General features: G+C 44.0%; 1 protein-coding gene across 2 annotated transcripts; it reads left to right on the plus strand.

Annotated features, from left to right (window-relative positions):
* The first annotated feature begins 8451 nt into the window (after positions 1 to 8451).
* Positions 8452 to 19551, plus strand: LOC311287864 (uncharacterized protein). 2 transcript variants are annotated; one of them, XM_084404967.1, is made up of 2 exons: positions 8452 to 8609; positions 17637 to 19551. In XM_084404967.1, exon 2 carries the CDS (start codon positions 18049 to 18051, stop codon positions 18991 to 18993), a length of 945 nt encoding a protein of 314 aa, XP_084261093.1. In that variant the 5' UTR covers positions 8452 to 8609; positions 17637 to 18048; the 3' UTR covers positions 18994 to 19551. The 2 variants fall into 2 exon arrangements, with proteins under 2 accessions (XP_084261093.1, XP_084261094.1); XM_084404968.1 differs by having other exon boundaries at positions 8467 to 8609; positions 17374 to 19551.
* Positions 19552 to 19572: the final 21 nt, after the last annotated feature.

Consider the following 19572-nt stretch of genomic DNA (forward strand, 5'->3'; position numbering starts at 1 on the left):
TCATGCTGACCACATTGAGTGCTCGTATCACTCTTTTTAGCATCAAGCATGTCCCAATCTTTAGATTCTCACCATATATTAGGGCTTGGCGGTTTGACGATATATATTGTTAATATATGTATTACGTGTGTGTGTTTAGGTTAATCAGTACACAGATAAATGTATGAATGATGGAAGGGAACAGAAAGACAAAACAAAGCACCATCACTGACATTATCTTTGACTTTCAAAAAAGAATTCTGCATATCAATGACTGTGTGAAATAATGACCTACTCCTCACTAAAATCTCTCAGCCCTGGTAAACGATTCATAAACACCAACCAATCGCCAAAAATGTGCTGCAGTTTTGATTGCACTTCGATCTGGACATTTGTGTCAGCCAAAGGCAATTACTATGTCAGACAGAAACAGGCCACTCTGAGACGAGAACACCTACTGACAGCACCATTAACGTCATGCTAATGTCAGCGCTTTGCTAACCCCCATGTATGCATATGACTCAAGCTAGCAGACAGTAATGGAGGCACAGGCATCGAGACTCCCTGATCTAAGAATATTTCAGACCAGATAGCTCATACTTTTCAGAAAATGGCCAGTGCCATTAGATGTCATTACATGGTGAATGTGGTAAATCTACATCACAACTATATGCTGCTATGAAGTTCTGCTCCAATCCAAGCATTTACTGGTTTCCCTGTGCCGTAAATGTGAATGACTGCATGAACTGTGTGACGGAGAAAGCTGTTGTTCCTCCAGATGAAGCTTCCCCTGATTTATGCTGTGAAAGTTCAGTATGAGGGTTTGTAACATGCGTTTGAGTTTCCCACGAAACGCAGTCACGCGTGTCGGACTGATCCTCCTCTCTCGAGTGATGGAGCATATGGAGGAAAGCAGAAGAGTGAAGGTTTGGGTGAGGTGATTGGCACAGCCTGACATTACAGAATGAGTCCAGGGGTTTGGAGGCTTGCTGGTCTGTCTGGCTCTCGTCAGGCCTCAGAGTGCATGCTGGGTAATGAGTGATAACCCCCCCCCCCCCCCCCCCCCCCCAACTGATCCGTTTCAACTCAAATTAAAGTACTTCATTGGCATGACTGTGTCTACATGCAATATTGCCAAAACATTATACACACAACCTGTTTATATAAATGCTTCTGCTTAAATGTTTGAAATCAGTTTTGTAGACAATATATATATATATTAACTTCTTTACAAAACTGAAAAATAAATGAGTTCATGAAGGAAACTTAGTCATTTAAAAAAGTTTGAAACTGAAGGACATTTAATATTCAACAATAATATTGATCTCCTGCATTGACACCATTATATGAGAACTGAACTGAGCTGGACGATGACATCACGGTTTTCTCCAGAGCGGCTATATATATATATATAAATGAACTAAATTAATAACTTTTTTACAACAGAAATGAACCATCACTGAACTGACTTAAGCTGGACTGTGACGCTATTTTCTTCTGGAAACAAACTTTGTTGCATTATTTTCCTGTTATCTCTGTAAAGCTGCTTTGAAACACTCTGTATTGTAAAAAGCGCTGTATAAATAAATGTGACTTGACTTGAAACTCATAATCACACTTGAGTTTAAAGCATCCCAGGAGGCTGACGCTGCTGATGAAAGTCCAGAATCTAGACTGTCGAGAGGCTGGGATCACATCACACACACTGTTTGATCACTTGCCAATGACTGGATTATTTCTGTTCTCCAGATGTGATAATAACAGTAAAGAATGGGGTGGTGAGTCGAGACCTTTGATCGCTCCTGTATCTCTTCATCCTGTGATTCCAGCTGAAGGCTCGTTTGGTCTCTGTCCTCGCCGGCAGTAAATGATCTTGTCTTGTGGTGTTCAGATGTTACAGCTTTCCCACGCATGTCCTCCTGTCCTCTCAGTCCAGTGTGAGGTGATGATCTCTTTCAGTTTTACCTTTCTCTGTCCTTTAGGATCAACAGAGGAGAGAGAAAAGAAACTCTTCAGAAACAGAGTATGGTGGAGCATTGAGGTCAGTTGACAGAACAAGTGAAGGTCCATATGAACCCCAGGAGACGATCAGCTCCATTCTTTACTATTATTATAGCCTGTTTTATATTATTATATCAAATAGTCAGGTTTTTCTTCACACGCTATATTTAGTTCTTTGTCTTTTTTATGTATAATGTGATCTCTGGACTTTGACGTGACCTTTGACCCGTGATGCATCTCCTCTTTGCTGTTCCCATCTCTAGTGATGATAAAGTCCAGCATGAGCCTGTCAGACTCAGTCCCACTGTCCTAATGGCTTTCCCATGTTCCCACTTGTCTTTCCTGAGTTACATTCCCAGTTTCCAGCTCTCAGACTCTCTCAGATCTGACCTCTCATGTCTGATTTTACTTGATTTCCATTGGAGCAGAAGTGTGTGTTTCTATATGAAAGATGTTGCACTTGCTGGATATTTTATTTATCTTTAATGAAATGTTGTGGTAAAAAGAGGAAAGACATCTTTGTTGGATCTGATTTATGGAGTGTTTTATGTTCTCTTATTTAGTGTGATGGCCACGGTTAAACAGGATTCATTTCCACCTTGATCAATTTTCTCACAGACATTTTTCATGAGAGGAACAAGTGTATCTGGCCCTGCGAGGCAAGGGCTTATTTGCTAATAGAATCTCTGTGAGGGGTTTCATCAGCCGTTGAGCTGAAAACAGGGAACCACATCAACTGCCCAACAACTATTCTGAGCCATTAACATTTAAACGGCTTCCACGATTGATTGGTCATTTCTAAATGGTGAATTTACTGCACAAGTGATTTATCTGTGCTGTGTGACAGCGTGACATCAGATCTCACCTGCCACACACACACACACACACACACACACACACACACACACACACACACACAAACAGGCACACACACACACACACACACACACACACAAACAGGCACACACACACACACACACACTCAAAAAAATTCTCTCTCTCTCTCTCTGTCTCTCTCTCTCTGAGTCAGTAATGGTGATGTGTGTATTTCCTGTGGGACGACCACGACTCGAGCGAGGCATTTCCAGCGGTGTGTCCCTGTCCTCTCTGAATGCCTCCATTAGAGTCCCCACACACACACACACACACACACACACACACACACACACACATACACACACACACATACACATTCCCTTCCTCCAGACCAACAAAGAGACATTTGATTTCCTCCCCATAAATCCCAGCTATCGATTTCTGCTTTTCATTAGCTGGAACCGACACTGACGCTTCCAGGTGGACTTGTTTTGACTTCATTGTCTCAATCAAACATCCACTGAACTGGAGGAGTGACATTAACATTAACTCTAAAACACAGACAGTGCTGAAACAAACGTGCATATAGTAGTGTGTGTGTGTGTGTGAGGAGTGACATTAACATTAACTCTAAAACACAGACAGCGCTGAAACAAACGTGCATATAGTAGTGTGTGTGTGTGTGTGTGTGTGTGAGGAGTGACATTAACTCTAAAACACAGACACAGCACTGAAACAAACGTGCATATAGTAATGTGTGTGTGTGTGTGTGTGTGTGTGTGTGTGTGTGTGTGAGGAGTGACATTATAACATTAACTCTAAAACAGACACAGCGCTGAAATAAACGTGTAACAGGAGGACGAGACACAGATATGAGCTCTTCTCAGATGATGATCGTCCACAGTTCATTATTCTGAACCCGATCGTTACGGGAAAACAGTCTGTGCTGTTATATGATGTATATAATAATGTGTGTGTGTGTGTGTGTGTGTGTGAGAGAGAGAGAGAGAGAGAGAGTTTGTGTGCATATGTGTGTGTGTGGGAAAGGGAAATCCTGCAGTTGGTAAAGGAAAGTTGCCTCCTCCGGAAAGCGTGGAGGAAGGCCATGGACCACGAGAAGGAGAACTTTCATAATTTTTGGGCTCAGATTAAAACTAGACTCACAAGCCTGAGGCGAGCAGAGAGGATCATGAAACGCAGACACCGTAAGGAGAAAGCAAGGTCAAGCTTCTTCTGTGACCCTTTTAAATATGCCCAAGGCTTATTGGAGGAGAAGAAGAACGGGACTCTGCACACCACTGAACAGGAGTTGGAGGACTACATCAAGATGCAGATTAGTGACAGCTTGAAAGAAAGCCCCCTAGGTACCTTGGTACTGCTGGGGCACGTCCCTCGCCCACCAGAGCCGTCCATGCAGTTTTCGACACCACTCCTCCAAAGTGGTCAGAAGTTAAGCAGGTTGTGGAGCGAGCAAGAGCGGCCTGAGAAGGTGAGGCTGGTATTCAAGCTGAAAGACTCACCGGATCCGGCAGTGCAAAACACAAAGGCCCAAGTGCAGACTGGAAGGAAATGGAAAGCCTCGCAGTCGGTACAGCGGGCCATAACCCGCCTAAAACACCAGGAGGTTGTCAGATTGGTGCAACATAGCAGGGCAGGCCTTGGTTGAGGAAAATCACCTAAGATGTGGTCCAAAGCCTCAAAGACAGAGAGAAAAAAAACTGGTGATCTCCGAAGGCGTGAGGGAGGAAAAGGAGGGCTATAAGATCAAAGCAGTGAGCCAGGGAGATGGACAACCTGGGAGGCCGCCATCAACAGGGTCTTGACGAGGGCCGATTTATGGAGAATGTCTCAAGCAAGGCTGAGCTTCCTAATCAGGGCCATGTACGACACCCTCCCGAGCCCCCAGAATCTGCATCTCTGGTACAGCTCATAGGAGATCTGCAAGCTTTGCGGCCATCAGAACCCCAGCTTACAGCACACCCTGTCCAGCTGCAAAACAGCAATAACTCAAGGACGTTATGGATGGCGTCACGACCAGGTCCTGTGAAAATTAGCTGAATCCCTGCTGTCACCCGGAGGCAACTGGGAGCTGAGAGCTGATCTTGATCGCCAGCTGAAGTTCCCACAGCAGATCACCATAACCTCCCTCTGGCCATACATTGTGCTCTGGTCTACTTTCGCAAGAGCAGTCATTATGGTTAATCTGACTGTGCCATGGAAAGATGTCCTGGAGTCTGCTTTTGAGAGAAAGAAGGAGACGTATACAGACCTTTCAGCTGCATTCACAGAGGCAGGGTGGAGTGCTTTCACCTATCCAGTTGAAGTAGGCTGTCGAGGCTTCACTGGAACCTCCAGTCAGCGGTTCTTGAAGTCTCTTGGTGTCAGAGGCGCCAGGGTATCAAAGGCACTAAAGATGTGGCTGAGGAGGCAGAGCAAGGGAGCTTCTGGCTCTAGCTCCGGAGAAAGCACAAGGTGTGGGGGAAAGGAGGATCCTAGGGCTGGCTGCAGGGAGCGGTAGGGAGACTATGAAGATAAAACAGTAGCAAAACTCGAGAGCATGTAAATGTGAATTTGAGAACTTGTACAATAAATATTCGTACTTGTACATGAACATTTACACTCACAGCTCCAATGTGAAACCCTGTAAAATAAAAATCTGAAGTTGAATGTTGAAATTTGCACTCGCAAACAATAGTCACAAACCTGTATTCTGAATCTGAAGCTGCAGACAAGTAGACACAAATGTGTAAAATGCCATTCACAGAAATACAACGACAGACACAAACTTGTAATATATATTTTGCGTTTAATCTTACGTTCACATTCGTGGTACTTCCTCAATTAAGCACTTGCAGCTTCTCAAATCTGTCACTGCAATTTCAAATTTCGCGCCTTGACTTTTGCTACTCTTTTCGTGATATATCAGGTGCAAAACTAATTTGTGCACTTGAAACTCAGAGGCGGTGAGAGGGAAAGGGGGGCGGGAGGAGGGGGGGGGGGGGGGGGGGCAAAGGAGCCGTTTTATTGGTTGGCACCTAGCCAATGAAATGGGAGTTCGATGATGTCACGAAACCCGCGTGCACTGAAACACTAACATGGCTTAATGCATTAGACTGATATTAAAATAAATAAACGAAATTATCAAACTCAGTAGACACAATGCTAATGCATACTACAGAAAAGCAGATGAGCACAGAATATGACGTAAAACATATGACGTATGCCATATATATATATATATGCCCTATATATATATATGTATACCATAGACTGTAAAAGACACACACACACACACGTACGTATATATATATATATATATATATATAATTTATTTATGTTTCGTTTGTTTTTGTGTGTCCAACAGTTAGGCTAGGGTGAATATTTAAAACATTTACATTTTTCCAAAGCGACTTACATTGCATATTAAGGTATACATTTTACATTCTTATCAGATAATTTAGGTGCATTTTCATATTGCAATGGAATTGGCACATATATATATATATATATATATATATATATATATATATATATATATATATATATATATATATATGAAGAGTTCAGATGCAAAAGCCTCTAAATGCCATTTGAAATTTTCTTATAGAATGATCATTTTTATCAAGCTCATATATTTAAGTTCAGTAATTTCACTTGAATGATAATTAATAGGTAATCTTCACTGCCATTTAAGTGAAATTATTGAATTTAAATATACGAGCATCTGAACTCTTCATATATATATATATAAGCAAATGTGTGTTCAGTGCAAATAAACTTGCTGCCTAGTGTTTTATTATTAAAAGAACAAATTATGTGGGTTTTTTTATTGTTTTTAATTTTTATTTTATAACTGTTGGTCCATTAAGCCTCATTAAGCGTTTTCTTGGGTTTCGAGGAAAACGTACAATTAAACGCATTGCGTTCATATTCTGTGCTCAATTTTTTTCTGTATAGGCTATATGGTGTTTCCTGTTTGGTCTTTTAATACCACTGTCTCAATTAAACGCGTTGCATTCATATTCTGTAAAACTATTCCAGTAAGACTAATGATATTTCATAAAAATATTTTCCAAGCGTTTTAAAAAATAGCTGATACATATGCATACAAATGTTTGCATTGTGGCTGGCGTTGTTCATTGGTGAGGCATCGACCAATAAAATGACTTCATTCCGACCCCAGCCCCGCCCCCGACTCTGCTCTCTCAAGTTTGCATTTACAAGTGCACGAGTGAGTTTTGCTACAGGCATATCGCAAAAAGAGTAGCAAAAGTCAAAGCGCTAGGATTTGAAGCTGTACTGCCAGATATGAGAGGTTGTGAGTGCCGACTTGTGGTTGTACAACGAAACTGAACTAAAGCACAAAGATAAATGTGTAGTACACAATTGTGCCTGTCATTTTGTTTATGTAAATGACACTTTACACATTTGTAACTATTAATCTGCAACTTCGAATTCAAAACACAGGTGTTCTGAGTATTGTCTGTGTGTGCAAATCGATAGATGCAGCTTTTCACATCAGAGCTGCAAGTATAAATTTCAACTTACAAATACAAATATTAATTTTACAAGTTCTCACATTCAAATTAGCAAGCTCTCGAGTTTTGCTACTGTTTTACCTTCATAGGAGACGTCCCTGTCCTTGCTCCACCACCTGGAGATGTTCCGGGATTAAAGGAGCGAAACATCAACGATGGGTGGCTCCCGGCTGACGACTCTGCAGCCCAAATGGCACAGGCGGAGGTGCGTCAGGCAGAAATGCTTTGCAGGTATTCTTACTTGTGCTTACGTCTGTGTGTGTGTGTGTGTGTGTGTGTGAGACACAAGCTTAGAGTAAGAGGGAAAGAGTAGGAAAGTAAGAACACTTGAAGACTGACAGAAACAGAAACATGAGGTTTCGGTCTCAGCTGTTCATTCTCTCCCAGCAGCCCAACACACACACCTGGAAAAGATGAGGTACTTGTAATTTAAAAGCACTTGAGTGACATGAATGGAGTCTTCATGTAGACAAGCACTTTTTATCAATGTAGATCAGCTTTAGAAATGACCAAGAGAATAACCTTGTCTTCCTATCAGCAGAAAGTATAAGTCAAAATGACAAGTATTCAGAGAAAACATACCATATTTTTTTCATTTCGATTGCTTTTTCACACTCATTCATCAATGATTTTATCATCAGAGACTTTAAGCAATGAATTTCATTTCCAGACTTGAAAGAGAAATGATTTGCAATGAAGAGTTCACACATGTGTGTGTGTGTGTGTGTGTGTGTGTCATAACATGTTTTAAGCATTTTTCAAGCCTTCTAAAACCTTAAAAGATGAATACACAGATACATAATGAACTGTTGACAAACCAGGACAGCTAACGAGGATATTCAGATGTCTTTCAATAACAGCTATTCACAGGATTCAATAACCTTCAGTGTGACTCATAATATCACAAAGCTTGCCTTGCAGAACTGGCTGAATACACTCTCGTAACAGTGTTTGTATCGCTCCTTTATTCTGCTGGTCTCTCCCTCTGCTGACAGGTGGCATATCTGACTGAGGTAAACAGGGGTCCTGAGAGAGAGTGAGGATGACCCTGTGGATGCCTGACTGGATTACGCTCTCTGTAACTCCATTAGGGCTTCAGTCAGTCAGCTCCTCCTTCAGGGTCCTCGTGATCAGAACAGATGGCCTCGTTCTAGGAGCTCACGCTGCTCGCGATATGAGTCTGTCAGAATCATCAGCATACGATGGGACACACACTCAGAAGAGTGTGCCACGGATCTGAAGGGTCCAGGTCATGTGTGTGAAAAGCTTAAACCGGTGAGTACATAAATAGATTGTAACATACTGGTTTTTCTATTGTGGTGGCAAACAATTTTCTAATACTGAATAAGAGACAAACACGTATCAATTGTCTTTAACAATAATTTATTCCCTTGCAAGGAAAGGTCAGCAGTCATACAGTCATTACAAAGTGCCTGCAGAGTGTGACAACGAGTGGGGGGTATCCTTCATTCTTTATAGTTGTTCCTCCCCCAAGGTTGTTTTCCCGAGGCTACATCAAGATACATCTTAGCCATACCTAACATATTGTTTAGATTTGTCTATCTTATTTAATCATATTACACCCTTGAATGGAGACTCTCTGTCTCAGTCATACATTCAGTCACATTAACTTTTGTCCGGTCATATACAAGGACATACACATACGTATATTCATAAGGGTATGTATCGACACTACATTCATCTGATTATCATCATATTTCTAAGATTCTATGAATATAAGAAAATGCAAACATATAGAACATATTAAATTTCTTCTACACTATGTTTTCTAAAATAAAAAAATAAAAATAAAAAAATAAATCAAATGCAGCCAATTGTGGCTCAACTGACCTGCATCAGATTAATGTGATGACCTGAGAAAGGCCTCCTGGAAGTTTTCTAGGAAGGAGACACTGAACGAGAGATATACATCTACAACAGGCTGGAAAACAACATTCATCTGTGCAATAGCAGCATTGATCTCTATTCTGAACTGCCTTTTAAACAGGAGGCAGAATTGAATGTAAGAAAGTAGAACTTAAGTCAATTGAAATTGTTTTTAGAAAGAACAAGATACACTTAGAATGTTGGTTTAACGAAAAGCCTTATTTAGGAATTTGAAACCATTTAAAGAGCCTTGAAGTTTGAACAGAGATAGATAGATAGATAGATAGATAGATAGATAGATAGATAGATAGATAGATAGATAGATAGATAGACACTTTTGTTTCATTTAAGAAACAGCTTAAAAGATGGCTGAATAGCCAGCAGCCATATCACCCTGTAGCCCAAGACTGGTTGCCCACTGAAGCTAAGCAGGGCTGAGCCTGGTTAGTACCTGGATGGGAGACCTCCTGGGAAAACTAGGTTGCTGCTGGAAGAGGTGTTAGTAAGGCCAGCAGGGGGTGCTCACCCTGTGGTCTGTGTGGGTCCTAATGCCCCAGTGTAGTGACGGGGACACTATACTGCCAAAAGAGCACCGTCCTTCGGATGAGACGTAAAACCGAGGTCCTGACTCTCTGTGGTCATTAAAAATCCCAGGATGTCCTTCGAAAAAGAGTAGGGGTGTAATCCCGGTGTCCTGGCCAAATTTGCCCCTTGGCCTCTGTCCATCATGGCCTCCTAATCATCCCCATACACTGATTGGCTTCATCACTGTCTCCTCTCCACCAGTAAGCTGGTGTGTGGTGGGCGTTCTGGCGCAATATGGCTGCCGTCGCATCATCCAGGTGGATGCTGCACATTGGTGGTGGTTGAGGAGATTCCCCCCTTCCATGTAAAGCGCTTTGAGGTCTCAGAAAAAGCGCTATATAAATGTAACGAATTAACAATCAAAACTGTGAACATTAGGTAAGAACTATGTATAGGCACTTTAAAATAGGTACATTTATAACAAGCACTTTAGGATGTCTATGCACATGCACTTTAAAAGACACACTTTAAACAATTATTATAACAAGCACGTTATTTAAGCATAGTCACTTTTAACTCTTTTTAGCTCTATACGTCTGTTTGGTATTATGTTTGTTTTTTGTTTGTTTTCCATGTCTGGGACTATGGATGGAAATTAGCATTGTGCTAAATCCGGCGTATTTACGTTAATTTATATTGTACGTTCATCAATATGCATTGTCCCATCCAAACAAATGGAAAAAAAAAGAAAAAAGGAAGAAAAAAAAAGAAAAAAAGAAAAAAAAGATAGATAGACAGGTAGGTGGATGGATGGATGGATGGATGGATGGATGGATACCTCACGGCTTGGCATATTCCTTGTTAGTAAGTCGATGTCAGTTCCTGTTAGCGATTGCTGGATTATTATGCAGACGTAGTTTAGCCTGTTGAGGAGCAACTCCTGATGGCCATTATTTCATGAGATGATTAAGACCGTGGCTGCGGAGAGAGTGAGATACGCTGGCTAATGCGTGTGCTAACAGAACACGCTTCCAGAATCCGTCTTACATTTACATTTACATTTAGTCATTTAGCAGACGCTTTTATCCAAAGCGACTTACAAATCAGGACTAAATTAAGCGAGTCATCATGAAGAGGCAAAAGACAACAACGCAAGAAGTGTTCAGAATACGAAGTTCAGGCATTATTCAGAGTAGCATAAGCATGATAAGTGGGATTTTAAGGGAAAGGTTTTTTTTTTATTTTTTTTTTTTATGAGTTTAGGTGCTCATGGAAGAGATGGGTTTTCAGCTGTTTTTTGAATGTTGTCAGGGATTCAGCATTCCGGATGAGGGTGGGGAGAGTGTTCCACCAGCATGGAACTGTGAATGAGAATGATCTGGAAAGTGATTTTGTGGCTTTCTGTGATGGAACCACGAGACGTCGCTTGTTGATTGATCGTAGGCGTCTGGTGGGGATGTAGGCTCGTAGGAGTGAGTGAAAGTAGGAGGGAGCTGAGCCTGTGATAGATCTGTAAGCAAGCGTCAATGCCTTGAACTTGATGCGAGCAGCGAGAGGTAGCCAGTGCAGAGAGATTAACAGAGGAGTGACGTGGGCCCTCTTGGGCTCGTTGAAGACAAGACGAGCTGCAGCATTCTGGATCATCTGAAGAGGTTTGGTAGCACATGCTGGAAGTCCGGCCAGAAGAGCATTGCAGTAGTCAAGCCTAGAAATGACCAGGGCCTGGACGAGGAGTTGTGTTGCGTGCTCAGTTAGGAAAGGCCTGATCTTCCTGATGTTGTGCAGCGCAAACCTGCATGATCGAGCTGTCTTTGAAATGTGATCTGTGAAGGTCAGCTGGTCATCAAACGTTACTCCCAGATTTCTGACCGACCTTGATGGGGTGATTGATGATGAATCAAGCTGGATGGTGAAGTCGTGCTGTAGAGACGGATTGGCAGGGAGGACGAGCAGCTCAGTCTTTGCCAGGTTGAGCTGCAGGTGATGTTCCTTCATCCATGTGGAGATGTCTGCCAGACAGCTCGAGACCCGTGCAGCTACTGTGGGATCATCTGGTCGAAATGAGAGGAAGAGTTGTGTGTCATCAGCATAGCAGTGGTAGGAGAAACCATGTGCCTGTATGATGTGTCCCAGTGATGTAGTGTAGATGGAGAAGAGGAGGGGACCAAGAACTGAACCCTGGGGAACCCCTGTGGTCAGTTGATGTGCTCTGGATACCTCGCCTCTCCATGCGACTTTGAAGGACCTACCTGTGAGATAGGATTCAAACCAGTCGAGTGAAGTTCCTGTGATGCCCAGTGATGAGAGGCTGGACATAAGGATCTGATGGTTCACGGTGTCGAAGGCAGCAGACAGATCAAGGAGAATGAGGAGTGAAGATTTGGAAGCAGCTTTTGCAATCCGTAGGGCTTCTGTGACCGACAGTAATGCAGTCTCAGTTGAATGCCCTTTCTTGAAGCCAGATTGGTTGACATCCAGCTGGTTGTTTAGAGACAAGAAGGATGTTACTTGGTTGAAAACAGCTCTTTCAAGTGTTTTTGCAATGAATGGTAGGAGAGAGATGGGTCTGTAATTCTCTACAAAAGATGTGTTTAGCGTTGGTTTTTTAAGCAGTGGAGTGACCCGAGCCTGCTTGAATGCTGTAGGGAAGGTGCCAGTATGGAGGGATGAGTTGATGATGTGTGTGAGTGCTGGTAGAAGTGTGGGAGAGATGGCTTGTAGAAGGTGTGAGGGGATGGGGTCTAGAGGGCAGGTGGTAGGGTGACTGGAGAGGAGAAGTGTAGATACTTCTTCCTCTGTTAGCGGCGAAAAGGAGGACAGAGGGGTATTGGCTGTGGAAGGGGTCGGTCTGGGTTTCTGTGTGTGTGGAGCTGAGAATTGACTGCTGATAGTTGTTGTTTTGTTGGTGAAGAAGTTTGCAAAATCATCGGCAGTTAAGGAGGAGGAGGGTGGTGGTGGAGGTGGACAGAGGAGTGAGTTGAATGTCTTGAAGAGTAGTCGTGCGTTGGAGGAGCTGTTGATCTTGTTGTGGAAATAAGAAGATTTTGCAGCATGAACATCAGCAGAAAAGGACGAGAGGAGAGATTTATACATACTCAGGTCAGATGAGTCTTTTGATTTGCGCCATTTCCTCTCCGCTGCCCTGAGTTCGGTCCGGTGTTCACGGAGAACCTCAGATAGCCAGGGGTTAGAAGGAGTAGCGCGTGCTGGCCTGGAGGAGAGAGGGCAGATTTTGTCTAGAGTAGAGGTTAGTGTGGAGCATAGGGTATCCGTTGCAGTATTCACATCCAGAGATGAGAATTGTGAGGGTGGGGGAAGAGAAGAAGACACGGCAGAGGAGAGATGGGAGGGGGAAAGTGAGCGTAGGTTTCGCCTGAGGGTGACTGGTGGTGGGGTTGGTGGCGCAGGGGTAGCGAGTTGTAGACTGAAGGTGATGAGGAAATGATCTGAAACATGGAGAGGCCTCACCAAAATGTTGTCTGTGATGCAGTTGCGTGTGTAAACCAGGTCCAGTTGGTTGCCTGATTTGTGAGTACCTGTGGTGATGTGTCGTTTGAGATCGATGTGTCTTAGCATCATCATTAGCCTGCTAGCGAGTGTCTGTATATGCTAATGGAGCAGAGAGCCTCTTCACTGTACTGGACTGAAGTAATCTTTAATAAGGTGTCATAGGGATGCTGCTGGGGAATGCTAGTCTCTCCAATGTTCTCAGGGTCCTGCGTATCCCAGATTTATAATGAACACAAAACAGAGGCTGTACTGTATGTCCCCAGGATTAGGGTCAACGTCAGGGTTGCACAGGAGTTTAGATGGGAACACAGACACACTCCCGTTTGCCGGTGAACAGCATGGCTGACATATTACGCCCCTTTTCACAAGATGAAATATAAATCTATAGTGTCCCCAGAATGTGTCTGTGAAATTTCAGCTCAAAATACCTGTTTAGAAGAGGGTTGATCGATCCTTTACACGAGCTTCAGATACTCTGGTAATAACAAAACACACCAATCTCACTCATCCAAACTCTCAGAAATAACCAGTAGCGAGTGCAGCCTTACGGAGAGACTCAGGAAGAGTTTCACATTTAGACGTTTCTGAATGTTTGTGGAGACATTTATGTAGTTGTTGTGGAGTTACACTGATCATCTCATCATCATGTTGAACTTCTCCACAAGTGTCCACAGTTCCTGAGGTTCCTGCTGTCAGTCACACATATGGCGGTTCCTGCTCAGGTCAGTCGCACACGTATGACGGTTCCTGCTCAGGTCAGTCGCACACGTATGACGGTTCCTGCTGTCAGTCACACATATGGCGGTTCCTGCTCAGGTCAGTCGCACACGTATGACGGTTCCTGCTCAGGTCAGTCGCACACGTATGACGGTTCCTGCTGTCAGTCACACATATGGCGGTTCCTGCTCAGGTCAGTCGCACACGTATGACGGTTCCTGCTGTCAGTCACACATATGGCGGTTCCTGCTCAGGTCAGTCGCACACGTATGACGGTTCCTGCTGTCAGTCACACATATGGCGGTTCCTGCTCAGGTCAGTCGCACACGTATGACGGTTCCTGCTGTCAGTCACACATATGGCGGTTCCTGCTCAGGTCAGTCGCACACGTATGACGGTTCCTGCTCAGGTCAGTTGCACACGTATGACGGTTCCTGCTGTCAGTCACACATATGGCGGTTCCTGCTCAGGTCAGTCGCACACGTATGACGGTTCCTGCTGTCAGTCACACATATGGCGGTTCCTGCTCAGGTCAGTCGCACACGTATGACGGTTCCTGCTCAGGTCAGTCGCACACGTATGACGGTTCCTGCTCAGGTCAGTTGCACACGTATGACGGTTCCTGCTGTCAGTCACACATATGGCGGTTCCTGCTCAGGTCAGTCGCACACGTATGACGGTTCCTGCTCAGGTCAGTTGCACACGTATGACGGTTCCTGCTGTCAGTCACACATATGGCGGTTCCTGCTCAGGTCAGTCGCACACGTATGACGGTTCCTGCTGTCAGTCACACATATGGCGGTTCCTGCTCAGGTCAGTCGCACACGTATGACGGTTCCTGCTGTCAGTCACACATATGGCGGTTCCTGCTCAGGTCAGTTGCACACGTATGACGGTTCCTGCTCAGGTCAGTCGCACACGTATGACGGTTCCTGCTCAGGTCAGTCGCACACGTATGATGGTTCCTGCTGTCAGTCACACATATGGCGGTTCCTGCTCAGGTCAGTCGCACACGTATGACGGTTCCTGCTCAGGTCAGTCGCACACGTATGACGGTTCCTGCTGTCAGTCACACATATGGCGGTTCCTGCTCAGGTCAGTCGCACACGTATGACGGTTCCTGCTCAGGTCAGTCGCACACGTATGACGGTTCCTGCTGTCAGTCACACATATGGCGGTTCCTGCTCAGGTCAGTCGCACACGTATGATGGTTCCTGCTGTCAGTCACACATATGGCGGTTCCTGCTCAGGTCAGTCGCACACGTATGATGGTTCCTGCTGTCAGTCACACATATGGCGGTTCCTGCTCAGGTCAGTTGCACACGTATGATGGTTCCTGCTCAGGTCAGTCGCACACGTATGATGGTTCCTGCTGTCAGTCACACATATGGCGGTTCCTCCTCAGGTCAGTCGCACACGTATGATGGTTCCTGCTGTCAGTGCTGCTGATCTGAGATGATGGGGTCTAACCTTGAGGAAATGATGGATAGGAATCCCCCTCACAGGTTTATTAAGATCTGCTACAGACACACATTCACTAATGGTGTGGTAAAATAATGCACCTGTTATTTGCAGAAAGCACATTTGATTTTGTTGTCTAAAAGTGTGTCTGTCCTTTAGTGTATTTCAAAGACAAGTGTCTCCTCCATTCAGACTGCAGCTAAACCTGCTTAAAGATCCCATGTTGGTCCAAGCTGGATTATGCTGGTTTATCCTGGTTAGAGCTGGTGTAGCTGAAGACCAGCAGATCAGTGTCCCATGCTACACAAACCTTGTGCTGGAGAACAGAAACACTGGATTTTTCAGCAGGAAAATTGGCATTAAGTGGCTTTTTTTTTTTTTTACATACACACACTTACACACACACTTACACAAAGACACTTTTCTGTGTTTCTATATCCAGGTCACACGGGATCCGGTTTGAGGAATTTGTCTTGAGTCGGTTCTGTCGAACTCCAGAGAAAATGTCCTATTATTTTAAGATCTTTCCTCTTGTTGAAATATTCAGCATGATGACATTTCCACGAGTCCTCCAGCCGTACGAGCTCTCGAACTGCAGCACAGAACATTCTGTGAAGATCTGGAAATTATTAAAGCTCTCACAGGCCGTTCTGGGAGTCTACGCTGGGAGTATTTCATATTTCATACGCACTATATCAGAAGGCAGGATTTTGTTGCCTTTCTAATGGACTTTTTCTTCTTTGGTTTGCAAATGTGAAATTTCAAACCCAATTTTTTATTCAGTGTCGGGGAAAAACTGTGTGACGGCGCTTTCGTTGAAAAGCCCCTCGGCTCTCACTGATACCGCTCTCGTTCTCGTGAAGATAAGTGCTCGACAATTTACTCTCTTACACAGGAGCGCCGGCCGTTCAGACTCAGGCAACTTTATTTAATTCCAACTTTCACATTTTTGGTTAAAATATGTCGGATGAGTAGAACAGTGTGTGTTTAACAGGCGTTGCAGTGCAGGAGAGCAGAGAGAGAGCTTTACTATGTAGAAAAACAGGATGAGACACAGACACAGACACACACACAGACTTCTCACCTGAGAGGGCAGGCAGTCTGTGTAGTGGCTGACAGCATCTTCAACACACACACACACACACACACACTGACACAGACACAGACACACACACAGCATCTGTCTGCTGGATCACTGATACGTTTCCTATCTGGCTGTCGTGTTGTGGGACAAAACGACGCATCACAAACGACATAGAGCGATGGATGGAGAGGCAGATGGACTAAGATGAAACTGTCTGTCTGTCCTTCATACACACATACACACATATACACATTTTATATATATATATATATATATATATATATATATATATACACATACACACACACACACACACACACACACACACACATAGTTTATCACAGGTGTTTGTGTTAGAGGCTTGGTTGAAAAATCACAAACAATTATTGTACACGCATTGTGTCTCTGTGTGTCTGTGTCTGTGTGTGTGTGTGTGTGTGTGTGTGCGCGCGTGCATGTGTGTTTGTTTGACTACAGTAGTGTTAGGCTTTTGCTTCCTTTCAAAGCAGCTTTACATTGATAACAGGAAAAGAATGCAACAAATTTTGTTTCTAGAGGAAAATAGTGTCACAGTCCAGCTTAAGTTCAGTGATGGTTCATTTCTGTTGTAAGAAAGTTATTAATTTAGTTAATTTATATATATATATATAGCCGCTCTGGAGAAAACCGTGATGTCATCGTCCAGCTCAGTTCAGTTCTCCTATATTGTGTATGTACTATGAGGTAATTCTTGTATACGTGATGTAATGTTTTTTTTTTTTTTATGAGTGTATATTTATGTTTATTTGTATATTATTATATTTGATTAAGGTGTAAGTAAAAGTGAGAGATCTCTCTCTCTCTCTCTCTCGACAGTCCAGTCGCTCACTACAGCTGACGGTGTGGAGAAAAAGCTGACCTTTGACCTGCGTGATCGTCCTCTCCCAGCTGTGTGTTGTGTTTTGGCTGCTGTCCATGTACACTTTCAATCCCATCAAACAGAACTGTGCGTGTGTTTTACGCCAGGGACGCGTCATTGACTTCTGCTCACAGTAATTGATGTAAATGGACTCTTTATGTGCTGCCTGTGATGTTCTCATAATGACTTTCTATATGATTTGGCTGTTCTGCAATTTCAGATAATAACATGGAGATGGAGATGGAGAAGATGGAGAAGGCGGAACGATGGGCTCTAAAGGCACCCAGCTGTCCATCGCTTCTAATCCCAAACCATCCATCCAGTGATGGCCATCAGACCAATGGAGAAGCTAACAGAGTTATAACCAGGTTTAAACCCTAACCCTAACCCTCCAGGTGTTATAACCTCCTTATGTCTGAACCTTCAGTTCTTGTCTTGTGCTGCACCTGAGTTGAGTTTATGCTACCAGAGGGGCAGCTGAAGTAACGGAAGAGGGTGATGACGTAACGAAAGAGGGTGATGACGTAACGAAAGTGGGTAATGACGTAACGAAAGTGGGTGATGATGTAACAAAAGAGGGTCATGACGTAACCAAAGAGGGTCATGACGTAACGAAAGAGGATCATGGAGTAATGAAAGAGGGTCAAGGAGTAACGAAAGAGGGTGATGACGTGACCAAAGAGGGTGAAGACGTGACCAAAGAGGGTGATGACGTAATCAAAGAGGGTGAAGACGTAACCAAAGAGGGTGAAGACGTGACCAAAGAGGGTGATGACGTGACCAAAGAGGGTGATGACGTGACCAAAGAGGGTGATGACGTGACCAAAGAGAGTGATGACGTAACCAAAGAGGGTGAAGACGTGACCAAAGAGGGTGATGACGTGACCAAAGAGGGTGAAGACGTGACCAAAGAGAGTGATGACGTAACGAAAGAGGGTGAAGACGTGACCAAAGAGGGTGATGACGTGACCAAAGAGGGTGAAGACGGGACCAAAGAGAGTGATGACGTAACGAAAGAGGGTGAAGACGTGACCAAAGAGGGTGATGACGTGACCAAAGAGGGTGAAGACGTGACCAAAGAGAGTGATGACGTAACGAAAGAGGGTGAAGACGTGACCAAAGAGGGTGATGACGTGACCAAAGAGGGTGAAGACGTGACCAAAGAGAGTGATGACGTAACGAAAGAGGGTGATGACGGGACCAAAGAGGGTGATGACGTGACCAAAGAGGGTGAAGACGGGACCAAAGAGAGTGATGACGTAACGAAAGAGGGTGAAGACGTGACCAAAGAGGGTGAAGACGTGACCAAAGAGGGTGAAGACGTGACCAAAGAGAGTGATGACGTAACGAAAGAGGGTGAAGACGTGACCAAAGAGGGTGAAGACGTGACCAAAGAGGGTGATGGCGTAACCAAAGAGGGTGATGGCGTAACCAAAGAGAGTGATGACGTAATCAAAGAGGGTGATGGCGTAACCAAAGAGGGTGATGGCGTAACCAAAGAGAGTGATGACGTAACCAAAGAGAGTGATGACGTAACCAAAGAGGGTGAAGACGTAACCAAAGAGTATATGACGTAATCAAAGAGAGTGATGACGTAATCAAAGAGAGTGATGACGTAATCAAAGAGGGTGATGGCGTAACCAAAGAGGGTGATGGCGTAACCAAAGAGAGTGATGACGTAACCAAAGAGAGTGATGACGTAATCAAAGAGAGTGATGACGTAACCAAAGAGGGTGATGACGTGACCAAAGAGGGTGAAGACGTAACCAAAGAGAGTGATGACGTAACCAAAGAGGGTGATGACGTAATCAAAGAGGGTGATGACGTAACCAAAGAGGGTGATGACGTAACCGAAGAGGGTGATGACGTATCCGAAGAGGGTGATGACGTAACCAAAGAGAGTGATGACGTAACCAAAGAGAGTGATGACGTAACAAAAGAGAGTGATGACGTAACCAAAGAGGGTGATGACGCAACCAAAGAAGGAGATGAAGTAACGAAAGAGGGTCATGACGTAACGAAAGAGGGTCATGACGTAACGAAAGAGGGTCATGACATAACGAAAGAGGGTGATGACGTAACGAAAGAGGGTGATGAAGTAATCAAAGAAGGAGATGAAAGAGGATGATGACGTAATCAAAGAAGGAGATGAAAGA

This window comes from Rutilus rutilus, assembly GCF_951802725.1.
Source record: "Rutilus rutilus genome assembly, chromosome: 3".
Taxonomy (NCBI): domain Eukaryota; kingdom Metazoa; phylum Chordata; class Actinopteri; order Cypriniformes; family Leuciscidae; genus Rutilus; species Rutilus rutilus.

Bases quoted from the DNA above. Each gene is read 5' to 3' on its own strand.
- LOC311287864 (XM_084404967.1), top strand. From the start codon at position 18,049: ATGAAAGAGGGTCAAGGAGTAACGAAAGAGGGTGATGACGTGACCAAA.